The sequence below is a fragment of the Nicotiana tomentosiformis genome, chromosome 2 (genome assembly GCF_000390325.3).
Source record: "Nicotiana tomentosiformis chromosome 2, ASM39032v3, whole genome shotgun sequence".
Taxonomy (NCBI): domain Eukaryota; kingdom Viridiplantae; phylum Streptophyta; class Magnoliopsida; order Solanales; family Solanaceae; genus Nicotiana; species Nicotiana tomentosiformis.
This window is the reverse complement of record NC_090813.1, coordinates 46,369,871-46,390,975: the sequence shown is the minus strand read 5'-3', so window position 1 is coordinate 46,390,975 and position 21,105 is coordinate 46,369,871. Positions and strand designations below refer to the sequence as shown.

Here is a 21,105-nt window from a genome sequence, read left to right as displayed (position 1 = left end):
GAAAGTAAAGAACACAAGTATTTTACGTGGAAAGCACCTGGCTCAAAAGGTGAAAAAAACACGACCTACTTCTCAGTAGTATTTTTCCAAACTTTCCACCAAATCACTGAGCCAAAAATTACATTTACAAAATACTTTTGTAAACCTAGGATTAACTCTAATCCCGTTGTGGCAACCAGCCTCTAACTGCTGCGACAACTTCAAGTTAACTCTAACTTGAATACTCTAAGTATATATTACAATTGCCTCAAGATAAAACTGAAAGGTACAATATGAAAACACCTACTACAATTGAACTATAATAAATGACACACACTTGGAACTGATTATTCTATCTGGTTCATGTAGCTTCAGGCTTGCACACTTAAATCACACACGAATTGCTTGCAAAATGCCTTGTTATTTTGCTCTCAATTCACGTTTAACTTCTGCTTTTGTGCGTACCTGTAGAATGAGAATATCCTACAATATATAGAGTTAGTAGATGATGAAATAACTAGAATTCTAATACTACTCTTCCTTGGTGGAAGAGTTCTAGTTGATCTCAACTTCTAACTCCTTTCTTATCTTGGATAGTGTTCTCTTTGATTAAGGAGTCCTTCTCCTTATCAATTATACAACCTGTTCGATCAGGAGATATCAATTATACCAAGTTAAGCTTATCTCCTTCTCATGCATCCCATATGCTCGAATCTGCCCGTGTCTATGCACACAAGGGATGAACTTGGTTCATGACTGAGCTTCCTTTGTCAATCTTCAAAACAAACCTTCACTTGGGCCAACATTTCTATATTCTGAAATAGTTCGCAATTCATTACTTTATTTTTCAAGTACGAGATAAAGTTCTTTCATTTTGCTTCTGGGCTCAATGTAAATACGATAACATGACATACCTTTGTAAATAGTTGTAAGAAAACAAATACTATCTAATATTAAATTAATACACTTTAAAATATAGAGCTATTACCTTAGCTTATGACTAATATTTCTCTTTTAGTTAAAATTGTTACTAACTTAACCATGATTGATTCAAGACATTTTATGCACGGTATGAAATAAAGCTCTTTCATTTACTTTTGGGATCAATATTAATATGACAACATGCCATATCAATTGTAAATTGTAAGATATTAAATTTCAAATAAAAATAATGCATTTCCTAAAATATAGAGCTATGATTCATAATCAATGAATGTAAAACATTACCTTAGCTTAAGACTAATATTTCTCTTTTAGCTAAAATTTTGTTAATTCCTATACAGAATCCTCGTCCTTTTGTTTAGAAAAAGAACTTTTTATTATATATTGGGGTAGGGGAAGGAGAAGGAGAAGTGAGAGAGGGGATTATAAGATGAGGAATCGAACCCCGTCGTCAAGATCTAGATAGTGTGGTATTATGCAGGGGATCCATTTATCACCTTGGATAAAGTTGCGTACTGTGAATTTGGAAACTAATTCTCTGTCATTAATGGCGTTTAACCAATTTACCCTGCCTATTGAATTGGCCCCTGGCCCTCTACTATTATATATACTGTTGTACTTGTACCGTCCCATTGAAGCCAACCTTGTGGGTCTATGAAATCAGCAATAAAACTTGACATGATTCTTTCCATGGTCTACCTAAGTAACTTGTCACCACTGAATTGCGCAATTCTGATGTGGGTGTTATTGTACAATTTTGAAGAATTAGACCTGAATTCATAGCAGTCGAGTCAAAACCTGGAGCAAGTATTGTGATTTCTTGTCCTGGTACAGCTAATCTTGCATAAATTACACTATCTTGAAAATAGGCTTGGCCATCACCAAAGATGAAATCTATGGTGCCAGAAACTTCACATTCTTTGAAAAATTGCACTCCATATTTCGAAAAAACTGTGTCCTGAAAACCTTCGAAACGACACTGATAAAATGTTACGAAACTAGCTCCACGAGTCAAGGCGGCCGCTTGTCCAGCTCCTGCTCCAGCACTATTTCTAATAGTCATGTTCATTCCGATGAAACCATCGCCGTAAACTCCTGTACGATAAAATTTGCTAATGTAATGACTTCAATTTATTAAATAATTGAAGCGCATAAGCTAAACAATATCTATTATTTTTTATAATCGTAGTGTTTGGGCTAGCTTGCACGAATTTGCCTATTCTATTTCGTACTAGCTACTTATCCTACTGTTAATTGTGCCGACCAAAGTTTAAAAGGTGTGAAGAAATCACCTAGTGCTACTTTTTTTTTTTAATCTTTCGTCTCTAATTGAATTTGAACTCTGATTTTACATGGTTTTCACTCACTTTATAGATCGCTAAGCTACACTCTAAGGTGCTTTTCCTTTTTTCTTTTTGTTTTGGATAGTTATAGTAAAAATGATCCAAGTTGTAATGCGGAGAGGTTACTCACCTAATGTGGCAGTGTCATTTGTTCCGAGACCCATACTGGCACTTGTATTTGCTGAAAGTATTGTAATTCCCATACCATCACCAATAAGTGCTATATTAGTTTTATCTTGACCAACAATGACGTTATCACTGTAATTTCCTGCTTTGACGTGTATAAAGAATGGTGTTGCACTCCCAGAAGGAGCTGCATCTAGCATCAGTAATTGTTGTGAAGTTGCCTGTCCCATCTTGTGCAACTGTAAAATGGAAACTCACACAGCTCTCTGCACTCCAACACCACATCAGCATAATTATGAAAATTCCCAGTTCTTTGCCTTCCAGTTAGATTTTCTTGGTTTTCCCTTTTCTTTTCTTGTGTTGTGAGGCTTCGCTGTAAATTATAATCGTTCAATAAAAACCACAAAGTAACATTAGATCTTGAAAAATGATTATTGAAATTTAGATGTAACGGTATAAAAGCATATTAGGTTCTACATTAAATTAGCTACTTAGATGTCAAAATTACGTCAGATTTTGTTACCGTTTTCTATTTCTTTATTTACTTAAATTGATTCTATTTAATGTTATTGTTTAGTGGCTATTAATTTCCTATAGTAACTATATACATAATTACTTTCTATAGCTACTATTCATTTGTTTCGGTAGTGTATCCGCATTGTTGTATTCATGAATACAGCAGCAAAAAGAGCCTAAAATCAAGGCAATCCCGCTGTACGTGCATGTATTCACATGTATTCGCGCCATGTATTCATGAATACAGTAACGGCAATCACCTTAAAAATAGGTATGTCCAGCTGTCTAATAATGGAAATAATATCAATTAGTGTGATACACTCCTAATATAACTCAACAAAATCAATTCTAACATGCCTCATTATCAACCTAATTAATTAGAATGATTTTTCAATTGTATATAACTATTGTATTTAACTTTGTATTTAGTGTGTTTCAATTTTTTTTTTTTTACTGATGCATTCATTAGGTTCAATGTTTGTATTTACTGTATTCGCTATTTTATAGTCTATTCAAATGTATTTGTATTAACAGTATTTTAGTTATTCATAATACATGTTATTACTGTTGTATTCAGTATATTTCATTGATTGTATTCACTGTAGTTCTATTTGTATTCAGTGTATTTTACTATATTATAAAAATAAGTGTATTCACTGTTTATATTCTATTCTATTTTAATATTTGTATTCAGTGTATTTCAATATTTATATCATGTATTCATGCATATTGTATGTACAGTATATATGAAAACGAATGTATTCGCCTGTATTAAAAAATATAGATCTTCAAAACACATAAATACATGCAAAAAAAATTATTTATGTAAAAATACAATGTATTTTAGAGAATTTGTACGGAATACAATGTATTTGTATCATTGTATGTGACTAAATAGTAAAGAAGAGAAGAAAGTTCGTCGGAGATGGCGTATTTCGACCAAGAAGAGAAGAAAGTTCGTCTGATCCGTACAATAAATTTATGATAAGAGTTCATCACATTGCTCCTTTACGTTCGAAAAATTCACTCTTTTCTGTTTCCTGGCTGCCTTCTACTCTATTCTAATGTCTCGTCGGCCATCAATACTAAGGCGTGTATCTTGAGATACTCGAAGAGAGAGAGATTCTTCTTTCTCGTCCGCCATCAATACTAGGGCTTGAGTTGCTCGAAGAAAAAGAGAGAAAGAAGAAAAAATCTTAGAGAAATCTTGTGTTAATTGAAAGAAAGGGAGAGGAAATACATAAATAGCGCATTTCATGCCTCAATGATAGTATATACCATAAATACCTATTTTGTTATAAAATATAAAATATAGCTATAGAAAATAATATTTTAAAATATTTTTAATTTATAATAAATAGGTTGTATACCTTTGCAGGATGTATAATTTCCTTCATTTAACTCAAAATCCTAGAAGGACCATGGGCTGGTGCCGTGATAGAAAAGGAGTTTTACACAGATAGGCTATTAAATTCTCTATTTAATTTTTTTAACTTGTATATATAGATTATAAACTGATTATATATATTATATTTACTAGCTATTTTTAATTTAATCGATTGAGTGGACGGTTATCTAAATTAATTCTTCCAGAAAAAACCATGAAAGAGCACTTTTCTCTTTGCGAAGACTTGGGCTTGGGCTGCTTGGGCTTGTAGATTGTTTGATGTTGGTATGCGTCATATGGTGGTTACCATAAAAGAAGAATAAATGGAAATGTGGATTGCCATGGTCCTTTGCGCTTACTGAAGAGGAAAATGCCCGGGCCAAATTTTGTTCTTTTTGACTTTTTGATTTTTTTACAGAAATATTTATTTAATTATTAGAAAAGAGGGAAATCTTGAAATAATAAATAAGTTAAAAATATACTGTGATATGACTAAACTAGACAAAAGAAAGATGATATATAATATTCACTTATCTATGCTAATTAGAAAAATAATGTTGTTTAGTTTTACTATAAATTTATAAAATCAGGATTATGGGTTACAACTTACATATTTAGCCAAAAGCATCTCAATTTTTAGATGGGTTGAATTCCAACGGATCAAAATGAGCTAAATTAACCTGCCCAAACTTAATAAAAATTATAAGAATTACGAACAAAAACATTATTTTTTTGAAAGTTTAAGTATTGATGTCACTGACGGGTATATAATTTTCGGTAGAAACCAAATCAACTCCCTGTTCCCTATTGTTAGTATTTTACGCCAAAGCAAATTTATTCATTATGATATGGTGATGACATTATACAATTAGATTAGGATTTGGTTTTAAACATATGTTTCCGTAGCTCATAAATAAGTCAATAATCCGACACTTTTGCTTTCTGTTAACGGTTCAATTTTAGAAAAGTTACTGTTAAAGTCCGAAAAGTGTACCAAATTCAATCGAAAAACAATGTAAATAAACACGCCTAAACTGCAGCCAGATTGAGTAATAACTAAATTGATTGATTTGCAATTTTTCACGACAAAGGGAGTGATTTTGCGATGTTTCACGACAAATTGAGGGACCTACGAAAATTCATAAGAGTTATATGAGGTGCAGTGCCTGTCAATAGCGTTTCATTTGGGTGGATTTTGCATAGATCTATGTTTATGACAGCCAAATTAAAATGTTTAGTAATTGATATTGCACTAGTTTAGTAAAGCACATGTTAATTAGTTGAGTTGTGTCATTTGAATGTTCACAAGGGGAACGATTTTGGAAATTGCTAGGCCAAAGGTCTATAGTGGTTCATTTAAAAGCTATTTTTATTATATTTAATTATTATATTAATATCATAGCTAATTAAAATAAAACCCGCTTGTCAAAAGTTAGATTCTCTATATAATGTATCTTTAACCAAAAAAGAAAAAGGAAACCATAAAAAATAAGATGATTTTATCCAAGTAAATTCAATAAACTGAATGTCAGTCATAGAAAATTAAAGAAAAGAATATGTGCATATCTATAAGACTAGACAAATTCTAGTATTTAAATTCGAAAGTAGAACCTCAAACTGCCACATATGTACACCATATCTGAAATTTTATTCAAGTGTGCAGAGTTAGATTCTGTATTAAGTCTACTATGTCCCTCACAATTCCAACTTAAAGAGACAGCCCATGTTACCATGTTCAGCGGTTGATGTCCTCTAATTCTTTTCAAATTTCATGGACCAAGATGGATAATGTAATTAACTAGTAAACAGGTTTAGTAATTATTACTAGCAACTTAATTTATGTCAAATATAAACAACAACAGCAGCTTTTAATCAGGAAACAAAATACAGAAATTACACTGCGTCAAAATGTTGTTTTGGAACCTCTAGTCTCTTTTAGAAACGTGTTTACCCGTAAAATGTAACAGTTGAATTTATACGTGGTTTCTAGATAAATGAATTAATTTGATCCTAAAATAAATAAATAATCGAAGAATTACATAATACTTAGCCTTAGGATATAGACGAAACAGCAGAAGCAACAATTCCGGAAATAGAATTTCCGGACACAACAACAAAGAAAATCAAGAAATAAGAAGATAAGATTGGATTGAGCTTTGTATATAGTATAGCATAAGTTTGCTAGAAAATTCATGTCATTTACAATGACAATTGAACTCACTATTTATAACTATGAAGAAGGTCCTAGGGTCGTGCCCTTCTTTAATGTCAATTATGAGGAGCATTGATGAAGATATAACGGTGAACATAAATGCCAAATTCCTTGTAACGGGTAACTGCTCTTAATGCCATAAAATTTTCTATTAAATGTTATCGGAAGAAGAGCATTTATCACATCTTTATGAGTGTTATTCTTTCCGATGACAAACGAAACAGTTGCCTTCGGTCTTCAGCCATTCCCCTCTCTTGGGTTCCACGTGTCCCTTTCTCGGACGGCCACGTGTCATAGCATATTTTATCCTATACAGATAATCCCCCTACTTTTCGCTCACATGATTATGTGTTACCGAGAAGTTGGTAAAATACTCTTTTGGTGAGAATTACTATAACTCCCTCTGGAAGCTTCTGACGGTTGATTAGATGCATATCTCTCCACATTTAATGCCTCGAACACACGTCGTCCCATGATTAAGCACAACTTTTTGCCGATTATCGAGGTAATCATGGCCATGAATTTAGCCGCTAAAACTTTTACTTATACGTATCAACTTCCTCCCTTATACTTCATAATTTTTCAAGCTTCCTTTGTCTAACTCGCATCTTGCTCTTTATCTTTTCTCTAATTCTCTTTAAAAAAAACCTTCTCCTTCTTTCATACAATGGCTTCTTCCTCAAAATGTATCGGTTTTTCAAAAAACAAGAACAAGGCCGAGGACTCTACTCCTCCAACAGTGGGCTCTATCATCCCTAGAAGTCTTATTACCACAAAAGGCTTCGAAGAGAAATTTTCTACTGCTAACTCTCGTATATGGGCCGTTTTGACATGTTTTTATAAATAAAAACATCTTTTGCTCAAGTATTGTTTGAGTCTTCTTCTCGTTAGAATATTTATGCAAGTTTTTAATCTTTGCATTTTCTTTAAGAATTTTGGGCAAACTTTTTTGCGTCTTATTATGTGAAACTTTTGGGTGTATTCTCCCCAAAAGTATTTTTGACTCTGGGCATCAACTCTTTTTCGTGAGGGCTTTGATAAGTATTTGCGCAAGTTTATTTTTTGCGTCTTTTCTTATACGGCTTCGGGTGTATATTTTCCCGAAGGTATTTTTGATTCTCGACATAAATTCTTCCAGAATCAACCCTTTAACGTGAGGGTTTTTATAAGAGAGGGTCCTCTTATGTTTACGGTGTTCTTGAAGAGGACGTCTCATGTTCATTACGGCACTAGCATTTGAAGTACTTGTTTAACTTTCAAATGACAAGGTTAATTCATTGTTCAGACAAGAAACAAGATAAAAATAAAAGGATTTCATTTTATTCCTTCTATTTTCAAAAAATACATAAGCATTTGCTATTCTAAAAAGAAATTGTCATTACTTGTGGCTAACTTGTACAACTTATTTCTACGGGGCTAACCACATAATTCTCCGTCCCGATGATGTAATTATATTTTTTTCGATCGACGTGGTAATCATTGTTGTCATATCCTCATATCATTCCCCCCTCCCCCTCCCCTCCCCCGTGTTCAAATGCGAAGGGTGCGAATTGGAACACTAAAGTTCTTGTATCTTCGAAGATTCCACTAATGCATTGCTAGATAATTCTTAATTTGGTAATATACTTTACTTCCCCTTAAGAACTTATGCTATTGAGACTATCTAACAACCCTCTAGTGGTTTGTGCTTATGAACGATCGGGGTAGTATTTGCTCAATAGCAAACTTAACTTCCTTGTGAGAATCTGCTATAAAACAAAAGATTATCTAACCATCCCCAAGTGGATCTTTGCTTTTGTGCCTTGCTATTAAAGGTCTTGTTGTTGCTGTCTTCGTAGTATGTTTTATGTTGCTACCTCATTAAAAACCTTTCTAGAAAAACTCAATTGGGACAAAAACTGAGCGAAGGGAAAAAGAGTGCAACACACATCAGATAATGTTCATCAACAATAATATTTTTTGAGGTGTGCCACGTTCCAATTGCTGGCCAACTTTTCTCCATTTTGGTTTTCCAACTCGTATGAACCTTTTTCGGTGATAGCAAAAACCCCGTAGGGGCCTTCCCACGTTGGACCTAGCTTCCCCGCATTGAGCTCTCGGGTGTTGTGAGTTACTTTCCTTAGGTCCAAGTCTCCTACTTTGAAATAGTAGAGGTTGGCTCTTTGATTATAATACTGCTTCATTCTCTGTTTTTGAGCTACCATTCTTACATGCGCCAAGTCCTTGCATTCATCGAGCAGTTACAAGTTGACTAACATTGTTTCGTTATTCGATTCTTCATCTGTATGAAAGTATATCTAGGTGGGTTCCCCTACTTCCACCGGGATTAAAGCTTATGTGTTGTACACGAGGAAAAGAGGAGTTTCCTCTGTGCTCGACTTGGCCGTAGTTCGGTATGCCCATAGAACTCCGGGTAATTCCTCGGGCTAGTTTACTTTAGCCGCTTCCAACCTTTTCTGGAGGTTTTGAATAATCACTTTGTTCGTTGACTCCGCTTGACCGTTTGCACTCAGATGATAGGGTGAAGATATGATCCTCTTTATTTTTAAATTTTGGATGAACTTTGTAATTTTTGCGCCGATAAACTATGGCCCATTGTCGCATGCTATCTCTTTGATATTCCGACCCAGCAAATTATATTTTCCCACAAGAAATCCACCACTTCGCGTTCTCTGATTTTCTGATAAGGACCTGCTTCTACCTACTTAGAAAAATAGTCAGTCAAAATTAAAAAAAATCTTACCTTTCCGGGAGCCGGTGGTAGTGGTTTGACGATGTCCATCCCCCATTTCATTAACGACCAAGAAGATAGGACTGAATATAAGGGTTTTGCGAGTTGATGCACTAGTGGCGCGTGGCGTTGACACTTATCACATTTTTGTACGAAGTCCTTGGCGTCTTGTTCCATGCGCGTCCAGTAATATATTTCCCTTACCAACTTCAGCACTAAGGAATACGCACCCGAGAAGTGGACGCATATCCCTTCATGAACCTCTCTCATGACATAGTTAGCTTCGGACGCTCCTAAGCATCGGGCCAGCGGGCCTTGAAAAGATTTTCTATACAAGTGGCCTCCCTTGAAGCTATATCGTGCAGTGCCCGGGATATTTTGGGGTCTTCGGGTAGCTTCCCATGTTCGAGATTATTGATAATTTCATTCCTCCAGTCCTAGACCAGATTAGTTGAATTTGACTTGTTGTAACCATCTGTATCCAGGACTAAGTTCATCAGTTGTACTACCGTCCTAGACTCCGATCCCTTTATTACTGTTGATGATCCTAGGTTTGCCAATGCGTCTGCTTCTGCGTTTTCTTCCCTTGGGATATGAGGAATTGACCACTCTCGGAATCGCGCAAGCAGAGCTTGAAACTTTACCACGTATTGTTGCATGCGCTTCTCATTAGTCTCGAAGATCCCGTAGACCTGATTTACTACCAGCTGTGAGTCGCATTTGATTTCAATAACCTCGAAGTCAAGTCTCCGGTCCAACTCGAGTCCTACAATCAAAAGCTTCATACTCTGCTTCATTATTAGTTAAATGGACCGTTCTGATGTCTTGCCTTAGGATTTCCCCTGAAGGCGTGATTAGGACTATACCGAGCCCGGAACCTTTTACGTTAGAAGCTCCATCCGTAAATAAGGTCCAAATCCCTGATGTCGATTCTGACACTATTAGTGCTTCCTTGGTTTCCAGAGGCAATAATCCCGGATTGAAATCGGCCACGAAGTCAGCCAAGACTTACAACTTAATTACAGTCATCGACTTATACTCTATGTCGAACTCACTCATTTCGATGGCCCATTTGGACAATCTACCCGAGAACTCGAGTTTATGGAGGATGTTCCGCAAAGGAAAAGTAGACACCACGACTATCGGGTGGTATTGGAAGTAAAGCCTCAGCTTCCGAACAACGACTACGAGAGCTAAGGCCAGTTTTTTCAAATGTGGGTAACGAGTTTCTGCTCCCGTTAAAATTTTACTAATATAATAAATGGGAGATTGTGTACCTTTGTCCTTTCGGAATAAAACCGCACTTGCCGCAACTTCCGAGACCGCGAGGTAAACCAGCAATGTTTCCCTCTATTTTGGTTTTGAAAGCAATGGAGGGCTTGACAAGTACTTTTTTAAATCCCTCAAAGTCCGCTGGCACTCCGGGGTCCATTCGAAACTATTTTTCTTTTTGAGCAGTGCGAAAAAATGATGACACTTTTCCGATGACCAGGAAATGAATCTACTCAAAGCTGCCAATCTCCCCTTAAGCCTTTGGACTTGCTTCACGTTTGATAGTTTGTCTGAGATATCTTCTATGGCCTTGATCTTATCAGAGTTTACCTCAATCCCACTTTGGGATACTAGAAATCCCAGAAACTTACCAGCGTTGACCCCGAATACACATTTCTCGGGATTAAGTTTCATATTATGCTTTCTTAGGATGTCGAAAGTTTCTTGTAGATATTTAAAATGATCACCCGCATTTGAAGACTTAACGAGAATATCATCTATATAAACTTCCATAGTTTTTCCTATTTGATTTTCAAACATCTTGTTCACGAGCCGCTGATAAGTGGCTCCGACGTTTTTCAACCCGAAGGGCATCACATTGTAACAATATATACCGAAATTCATTGTAAACTAAGTTTATTCCTGATCTTTCGGGTTCATCTTAATTTGGTTGTACCTGGAATAAGCATCGAGAAAACTTATTAATTTGTGCCCGGTCGTGGCATCAATCATTTGATCGATGTTTGACGGTGGGAATGAGTCTTTCTGGCATGCCTTGTTAAGATCTTAATAATCTACACACATGCGAAATTTATTATTTTTCTTAGGAACTACCACTACATTAGCTAGCCAGTCTGGATATCTCACCTCTCGAATCGAACCGATATTTAGTAAGCGGATTACCTCTTCATTGACAAATTTATTCCTGGCTTCAGCGATTGGGCGCTTCTTTTGTCTTACCGGAGTTATGTTAGGATCGAAGCTTAACTTGTGTACGGATACCTCTGTCAGGATGCCTGTCATATCTTCATGCAATCATGTAAAACAACCGGCGTTAGATTGAAGGAATTTAATGAAATCGGACATGAGTTCTAGGTGCAGTCCTGTCCCCGAGTGGAATTTCCTTACTAGTAATTCTTCGAATAATGCAACTTGCTCCAACTCTTCCGCATTGGACTTTGTTGCATCGGTCTCTTCTCGAACTTGGAAATATCTCGGCACCTAATAATTTTTCGACGACTGGCTAACTTCATCTAGTTCACTCGTTGTGTGGTAGCAGCAATCCGTATGCGTCCTCTTTCGTAAAAGTGATATCGTCTTCCCGAAGCCTTTTGCTATGCGTTATTGATACTTTCGTCTTCTTTGTTGCTGAAAAGGTGACCCCATTAATCTCGTTCCATCTGAAGATCATGTTGATTATTTGACGCGGGGGATCTTCTCCTGCTTTCGAGGGTTCCGTGTTGTCTCGGTTACGACCATAATTGTTCTTAGCTTGGTCATTCAAGAATTCTCTGAGGTGACCATTCTTCAGTAATGTTGCCACTTCTTCCCGAAGACGTCGACAGTCCCCTGTCCGGTGGCCATTCGTCCCGTGGTATTCACACCACAAGTTGGGATCCCTCTAGCTAGAATAAGATCTCATTAGTTTTGGGAACCGTGCTTCTTTGATGTTTTTCATGGCTGATACCAACTCCACTATACTAGCGTTAAAGTTGTATTCTGATAATTTGGGGTAAGAAGGATCGCGTATCCTGCCACTTCTTCATCCTGCAGTGATCGATTATTCCGACCGTGATCAGTCCTCCTGTCAACGGTGAACTTTGTCCGCTGTCCGGAAACCTCTGTTGCGGCTTTCGGTTCGTTCGTAGGGCAAAGACTGGCCCCTCGAATTTTGCATGTCTGCGTCATAATCATCCTTTGATTTTTCCCATTTCTTTTCTCGTCCTTTGGTCGACGACGAAAAACCAACCTGATAATCTTCGATCCTTTTATTTGATTCGTACCGGTTGTGGACATATGCCAGGTCGTTGCTTGAAATTCGAGTAGGCTTTCCTTCAATTTTCGGGAAGTGTCTGAACTCCTCGGATTCAATCCCTTGGTGAATGCCTCAGCTACCCATTCATCCGGGACAGTCGGGAGAAACATTCTCTCCTTCTGGAATAGAGTAACGTACTCTCGTAGCATCTCAGACTCTCCTTATTTTTGATTCACACCGGTTGTGGACATCCGCCAGGTCGTTGCTTGAAACTCGAGTAGGTTTTCTTTCAATTTCCGGGAAGCATCTGAACTCCTCGGATTCAATCCCTTGGTGAATGCCTCAGCCGCTCATTCATCCGGGACAGCCGGGAGAAACATTCTCTCCTTCTGGAATCGAGTAACGTACTCTCGTAGCAGCTCAGACTCTCCTTGCACAATCCTGAATATGTCAGCCTTTTGGGCCTGTACTTTTCTTGCCCCGGCATGAGCCTTGATGAAAGAATCCGCAAGCATTTCAAAGAAATCTATAGAATATTGGGGTAACAGCGAATACCATGTCAAGGCTCCCCTCATGAGGGTTTCTCCAAATTTCTTTAGGAGCACAGATTTAATTTCGTGATGGGCTAAATCATTTCCCTTTATCGCCGTTGTGTAGGTGGTAATATGCTTTTGGGAATCTGAATTTTCGTCATACTTTGGCACTTCAGGCATTTTGAACCGCTTAGGGATTAACTCTGGTGCCATATTTGGCTTGTACGAAAATTGAGTATACTTTTTCGAGTCTGGACCTTTCAGTACTGATTGTGCACCCGGGATCTAGTCCATGAGGGCGTTAACTTTCCTCATGAACCATAAAAGTTCATTCTTGAAAGGATCATTCTCGTTGTTGAGGCCGGATCAGTTCCCCCTACCCCATCGGAGCCAATTTCACTCCTGGGAGTGTTGTTGTCGATCCTCCGCATCATTTGATTCGTGGGAACCCCGGAAGGAATCGGATCTCGCATGTTTGCATTATTTGAAGCTCCCTACCGCCCTTGCTTCAACTCTGTCATAACTTTATCCTGTCGCGTGAGGTGGCCTACAATGATCGCCTATTGCTCTTGCAAGACCCTTACCGCGTCGACGACATCCTCCTCATTAGCGTCATCGCGAGTGGTCCCCCCAACATGTCGAGGATATTGCTTGTCATGCACTGGTGTAGCGTCATTCCCCCTCATTATAAGGGTCACTGATTGAGTCATCGGAATGAGGTTGATCCCCTCGAATCTCAAGGTTGTGCATGTCGTTAACAGTGTTATCTGCCATGTCTTATAATATTTTCTAAGACAAAAACAATCAAAATACGTTAGTAAAAAAAGCAAGGATCAATTTAATTACACGGATATCTAGGCCATACGGTGGGCGCCAAATTATTTATCCGTAAAATGATACAGTTGAATTTATACGTAGTTTCTAGATAAGTGAATTAATTTGATCCTGAAATAAATAAATAATCGAAGAATTACACAATACTTAGCCTTAGGATATAGACGAAACAGCAGAAGCAACAGTTCCGAGAACAGGATTTTCGGGTACAACAACAAAGAAAATCAAGAAATAAGAAGATAAGATTGGATTGAACTTTGTATAGAGTATAGCATAAGTTTGCCAGAAAATTCATGTCCTTTACAATGACTACTGAGCTCACTATTTATAACTATGAAGAAGGTCCTAGGGTCGTTCCCTTCTTTAATGTCAATTATGAGGGGCATTGATGAAGATATAACGATGAACATAAATGTCAAATTTCTTCTAAGGGGTAAATGCTCTTAATGCCATGGAATATTCTCTATTAAATGCTACCGGAAGAGGAGCATTTATCACATCTTTATGAGCGTTATTCTTTCCGGTGACAAAAGAAACAGTTGCCTTCGGTCTTTAGCCATCCCCTGTCTTGGGTTCCACGTGTCCCTTTCTCGGACGGCCATGTGTTATAGCATGTTTTTTCTAGTCCGAAACTAAAATGTGGTTCTTTTGGACTCAAAGAACCATAATGTGTATAAAAAATAGTTGGTGACCATTTATTATAGTTGAACCTGAAAAGAGCGGGAAGGTATATCGCCTTTTATTAAGACGATATAGTATAACGTCTTAATAAAATGCATTATACCCACATAAAAATCCGTCCCCTTCCCTTCCCCACCAAACTAGAAATTCTCCCCCCCAAAACAAAAAAAACAGCGGTCCCCCCATTGTCAACGAACAAAAGCTCGAGTGGAGCCCACCGGTCCCACAAAAAGTATAAATTCTCGGTCCCACATCCTAGATAAGGCGTTATCTCGTAGTGGGCTGCTCGTTTCGGCTCCAAATCACCAAATCTTCAACTTTCCAAAAACCTTAAATCGAGGTATTCCGACTTAGCTTTTGTTAAAACTAATATAAAAAATGCATATTAGTTATTTTTAATGTGCTCTATGTTGTTTTGTGATTGTTTTGCGATTTAACTAATTTGTTATTTTTTATCCGGACAATAGTATTAGTATGCTAAAAAAATTAGTAAAATAGAAAAATTATTATTAGTTGTTAAAAAAATATTAATTAGTTACTTTTTACTGTGGTATATGTATTTTTGTGATTATTTTTTTACTAAATTAATTTGTTGTTATCCGCTTTATATTATTTATTTGCTAAAAAACTAGAAAAATAGATAAATTGTTAGTTTAGTTCCCTGTAGTGGTATCTTGTGGCCTAATATAGTGCTCGTATTTGTAATGTAGTGCCCTTTAGCGTAGTAAAATGTAGTGCCCTTTAGCGTAGTATACTTGTAGTTATTGAAATTAATCATTTAAGTATCTCTTATACCCAAAAATACGTCCAAAAAGCGGATAGTTCAAACACAAACTCTGTCCAATTCTAGGCATATTCCAACTGGGCGTTGGTTCATAACTTATAAAATTCATATTTAGCTGGTACCCCCTGTAGAATATATGAATGTTAATACAAATTCAATATAGCAAAAATAAACATCGTAACACAAAGAAAAATTGAAGTTTACCTCTCGTCTTGTGGATTAAGTAAACTAGGAGAGAAATTATTTCCTCGCTCCTCATTCGCCCGTGGAGATAAGTTTAGATCAGGCCAAACTCTTTCAGCCGGAACCTGTTCGGCTAAAACTGCTCCAAAATAACCACCCGATGACTGAGGGATATCCCTGCTTTGCGCAACCTCATTATTGCGAACGTCTTCAACCTTGACGTACATTTCCAACATTTTTATCACAAGAAATTTTCGGTCTCTTAGAGTTTCATCGTCATCGATGTTAAACTCAGCATAACAAGCAACCCCTTGCGGAGTGACAGAATACGGATATCTTCCGGTTACTTTAAGGTTCACTGAACGTTTGCCCACACTCATTTTTTTACATGAGTAAAAACTAATCCGGGGTACAATATTTTTAGGTATAGCGCTTTAAATAAGGGCGCTATACCCAGTTGAATTATTGTTATGTCAGTTAAGCCCAGAAGAATTATTGGTGGGCCCACATAATATGTATAGCACAGTAAGAAAAAGAGTTATATATATAGCGCCCTTTAAAAAGGCGTTATATATATTTTGATCACTATATTTTTTTTCATACATTTTAGTTTTTTTTGAGTCTAAAAGAGCCATATTTTGGTCCGGACTCAATCTTTTCTACCTCTTAAAATGAAGAAATAAACACATAAAATTTCTTTTTCTACCTTTCCGCCCATTTATCTTCAGTCTTTTCACATCGGCCAAACATCAATAAGCTCATGCCAAGAGGCAAACATAAATGTACACTACCAAGTCTTATTTTAGCTATAAAACTTTTTTTGTCCCTTTCCTCACACCTATTGCTTGCTCCATCTAAAGTGTGTGTCAAAATCAAATCAGGCACTACTTTTTAGTTTCTTACAAGAAGCAAAGACTGCATCCTCCAGTAGCAACAGCGTTGAGTGCATTAATCCCTTACTCTCGAAGATGTCGACTTTCAATTATCTGAATTTTATATCTTTATTTTTACAAAGCACAAATTTAATTTTCGTTACTCCTACTAAATTACAAGATACTACAAAACTTAGTGGTAGGCTGCAGCTTTGCCATAGTTTACAGGGAAGTACATATGACTCATCAATTAGACATATCCTATGAATTTTAATCTCTTGATTAGTTCGTTTAGAATACCGATATCTTTCTCTATTTTGTAGGATTATTTTGTTTATTTCATTTCCTCTCGACGTTAACTTTTTTGCTTCTAAGAATTCAAAGATCATTAAATTCCTCACAAATTTCCTAAATCTATAAACTCCCTCCCCTCCATATTTATTAATTTTTTGTTTTTTTTGTGTTTTATAATATTTAATTTTTTTCAAAACAAATTAAAAATGTAGTAAAAATTAATATGATCAACTTTATTATTAATTAATGTTAAAATATAAATTTTTTAATAAATACAAACAATCAAAAATCCAATTAAAATGGATCGGAGGGAGTACTAATTAGGAAGAAAAAGCCCTCTCCGAGTAATCAAGCTGGCGAGGAGTTGAATTCTAAGTATTTTCAAAATTTATTGTCGGTATGTAAAAATACTTAGACAAGTTAAATTCAAAAGCTAAATCTTAAACAAGTAATCACCAAATCCAACCTCGAATGTGATTAATGGACCTATATCAATAATTGGATTTTTAATTTTTTACTTTTTGCTCCCGCCAGAAACTATTTATATTTGGTAATCAAAAAATTATATAAAATTTGTATAATTTTTATATATAACATACAAAATATATATATATATTATATTTTTTCGAAGAGTTTCATTTTTTAATCCATAAATATAAATATCAAAGTCTAACAATTTCAACCATGGGAAGAAGTAAAGGCTTCTGCCACTATTTATTTTGTTTTTTGGAAGTATATATATCCAGAAAAAGGAGAAAAAAATCGAAGAAGAGAAAATTAAAAGGACCACATGCATGGCACAGAGATATTTGTGGAATACTGGAAGTATGAGAATTGAAATTCATGTTAGTATTCAGTTATAAAATCAGCATATACAACGTAGAAACCCTAATCAGATATGCTTAGCAGAGAAAATCCAACTAATTTTCCTCTTTTTGTTTTTTGCCATTTTTTAATCTCTTTTCCCTCTGCCTCACAAAATGTACAATAGTCTTCGAATTTAAAATCCGATGATCGGATCAGCTACCAGCACTGATCTGTCTCCCAGTTCCGGGGAGTATAGCCGGTGAATCCCGACATTGCTGAAGGAGAACAACCGCCGGAATACAAATTGATGCTCGGGCGCCTCCGGGAAAGGCGTCGGTCATAATCGGCACGTTTGTCCGGATCCGATAGAGTGGAATAGGCAGCATGAATCTTCATGAAATCGTCCGCCGACGAGTCCTTTTGATCCATCGCCGCCACATCGGGATGACAAACTCTAGCTAATCTCCGGTAAGCTGCCTTGATCTCCTGGACAGTAGCGCCCATCGGAATATCTAGAATTTCGTAAAACGACGCCGGAGAAACAGGGATAAGGTTACGAGGCAGCGTCGAATACCTTGAAGTAGTGGATTCAGTTTCGACGGAAGCGCAGGTCGCAGCAGCAGCTGTAAAATAACCGGACTGCCGGAATGTGAGGGAAGACGGTGAAAGAGCAGAGTTGTCGCCGGAGGAAAATATGTTCACCGGCGGCGGTGGGGTTTGAAGAAACGAACGAGTGGAAGTGGAAATCATGGGTGTGAGTTTTTGTGAAGTGTAATGAGTCAGAGGAAAGAAGACATAAAGTGGTTATATAGAGGAATGGGATGAAGTTTAACTGTGGGCTATAAGTTAAACAGTGAGATGGTTAAAAACTGAAATTTAAAGAGTATGGGGACCAAAAAAGACAATTTATAATTATGAGAAATTGGATCGTTTAGATGTTATGCAAGGGAGGCTTATCCGTTATATTTGGATGAGTCAGCACTCGCTTATCCTATTCTTCAATGGGTGAGCTCTGAGTTAGATGTCGGTATTTATTGCGTCCATTATTCTTTCCTTCGCAAAGCAGCATAGACAATACAATTAGGAAATATCACCAATGTGAAAACAACACAAGAAGATAAATATAGTATATATATGAGTTTTAAATATACTCGTGGGTTTGCATAAAAAATCTAGCTTGAGCCTTGAGTATATTCTTGTTTACCCAAAAAAATGAATAATCAATTGAATTTATACGCAATTTAAGAATACGTGATATAATTTGGTACAAATTGAGAAAATATATAAATAAATATCGAAATAAACTGTAAAAGAAATAAATACAAACCGAATGAATTAATTAGTCTAAGCCTTCAGATTTTATCACCCTCAAACTAAATGGAGAGTAACTGATAGAAGAACAATATGACTAAATATCAAAAACCAGAAAAAAAGATAGTATATTGCTTTATGTTCTATGAATGTGAATGAATCTCCCTTACAAATAATCAGACCCTCTTTATATAGTGGGAAGGTCCTATTCTTAATATAATTTTTAAATACAGCAAGGAATCTCATGATAGATTAATTAATTGGCCTCTCATTGATATGCGCAGCTGCGATTTCCACCGAGATTCTCGCTCAATTGCGGATATTACGGCTTTCTATTTTTTGGTTCGATAAGCTTTCCTCGATCGGTCTCTATTTAGCCCGATCTCGATCTTGACCTGTCTCTATTTTGCTCGACCTTGATCTTAGCCGATCTCGATCTTGACCAGTCTCTATTTTGCTCGATCTCTGGGTCTCGAGCTCGGTAACCTAAATTCACATTATGGCTTGATATTACACGAAGTTGAACCTTGGTCTATCATGTTCAAATCTCGATTATTCATACGAAGGGCAAACTCGGTTTTGACCGTATACAGATAGTCCTCTCGTTTCTCGGAAAGATGATGACGAGAAACGATATGAATTTCCGAACTCTGACTCGGTGGGTGACGACGTCAGCAAAGAGCCCGATTATGACGTATGTGACAAACGTCCCGTCGGTTCAGTTACCAAGGCATTAAATCCACGTCAGTCATTGGTCGGCCACTACCAGTTTTGAATCGTCATTACCAGGCTATAAGTATTCAAACCTTCATATTCGTTCAAAATTTTTCACTCAAAACTTCTTCTCTACTCTTGCATCTTCTTCAAAAAATCCTTTTGCTTCACAATTCTCACACTGCATACAATCCTAATTCTCTTTTCCTTTGATCATCAATGGAGAAAACCTCCAAAACAATGCCGCAAAAAGAGGCTGCTTCTTCATCATGACCCGCCGGTGGCGAGGATGCGGCGGGGCCTCACCCTGAGGAATTCGTTTCGGTAGGGTGCTCAACCGTCATTGACTTTAAGGTTGAAAAACCCTCTTCGGTATCGGGCCGATGTGAGCCGATCTCGAGGTACCAGTGCACAATCATCGAGAAAATCCTCGACAAAGTAAAAAAGGAATATGACTGGGGCGAAAAGCACGTGGTAGTCCCATCGCCTGAAGAATAAATTACTACCCATGTGGAGGGGTTCTTAAGTGTTTATACTTATCCCTTCACGTTGGGTCCCTTAGACCCTGTCATCATCGCCTTTTGCAAGAGATATGTCGTGACCCTCAGCCAGATCCACCCTTCTTTTTGGAGAATAGTGATTCTCCTCCGATTCTTCTCGAGCAAAATCGAGGGATGTCTTTTCACCCTTGATCACCTCATGCGCCTTTACAGTCCTCGACTCTATCGAGGAGGGCTAATCAAACTTGCTTACCGAGCCACCAAAGCACCGTTCTCGAGCATAGAAGAGACTCGTGACCGAGGTTGGATGGGCCGATTCGTTCGAGTTAGAACTTCGGACCTAATCCTTGCTGATAACATGCCATTTCCTGAGAAATGGAACATGAATCGTGAGTACTATTCCCCTTCGAACGTTTAATTTTGTGGCTCTTCTTTTTATTTTCTTGATCCATTTCTATGCTTGTTACAGCTGTGGCCCGGATACCGGAACCGATTCTGGAACTTAAACAATGGGTTGAAGGTCTGGTGCTGCAGATACCGTACTCCGAGCGCGCTTGGATGGAACTATCAAAGGGTCGATGGGAGGCCCACAGTCATGGTAGGTCTCTTTCTTAGATTGTTTATCGTTTGATATTCTTCTCTTGCTTACCCCCTTTTTTCCTTTGTAGGCCTTGGGAAGGACGTTGCCATAAGGCCCCCATCTGGTGACGAAGAGGTCCCTGCTCCGAAGCAGGTCAAAGAAAACAAGAGAAAAGAGGCTCCGAGTTCCCCGGTCTCGGAAAAGAAAAAAACGACGAAGAAATCTCGCAAGGGGGGCTCTGGTATTATGCCTTTGGACTCGATCCACCGATTAAGGGATGAGCCCGAAGAAGGAGAAGAGGAATTAGCCTATGTGCGGGCTAATATTATGATACAACAATCCTTCGAATCAGCGGAGGTTATTAAGGGATCTCTGGCCATAATTCCTGAACAAGGAAAAGTAGAGCCCATTCCGTCCCGAGCTGAGATGGTCGAAGGAGAGACCAGGGGCAAACTTCTCGGGCAGCAAAAGATATCTCGAGGGATGAGCTCGGGATAATCGACATTACTGGATCCCCTCAGATTTCAAA

General features: G+C 37.3%; 3 protein-coding genes across 3 annotated transcripts; all 3 read right to left on the bottom strand.

Annotated features, from left to right (window-relative positions):
• Positions 1–544: 544 nt before the first annotated feature.
• Positions 545–2,620, bottom strand: LOC104104907 (putative pectinesterase/pectinesterase inhibitor 22). The gene is made up of 3 exons (XM_070193234.1): positions 2,395–2,620; positions 1,693–2,016; positions 545–621 (listed from the first exon to the last, which is right to left on the bottom strand). Exons 1-3 carry the CDS (start codon positions 2,618–2,620, stop codon positions 545–547), a joined length of 627 nt encoding a protein of 208 aa, XP_070049335.1.
• A 10,213-nt stretch (positions 2,621–12,833) lies between these two features.
• On the bottom strand, positions 12,834–13,229 carry LOC138904729 (uncharacterized). The gene has a single exon (XM_070193233.1). The coding sequence runs from the start codon at positions 13,227–13,229 to the stop codon at positions 12,834–12,836; it is 396 nt and encodes a 131-aa protein (XP_070049334.1).
• A 4,261-nt stretch (positions 13,230–17,490) lies between these two features.
• LOC104104905 (chaperone protein dnaJ 11, chloroplastic-like) lies at positions 17,491–18,316 on the bottom strand. Its single transcript, XM_009613098.4, has one exon. The coding sequence runs from the start codon at positions 18,219–18,221 to the stop codon at positions 17,688–17,690; it is 534 nt and encodes a 177-aa protein (XP_009611393.1). The 5' UTR covers positions 18,222–18,316; the 3' UTR covers positions 17,491–17,687.
• Between the last annotated feature and the right edge of the window lie 2,789 nt (positions 18,317–21,105).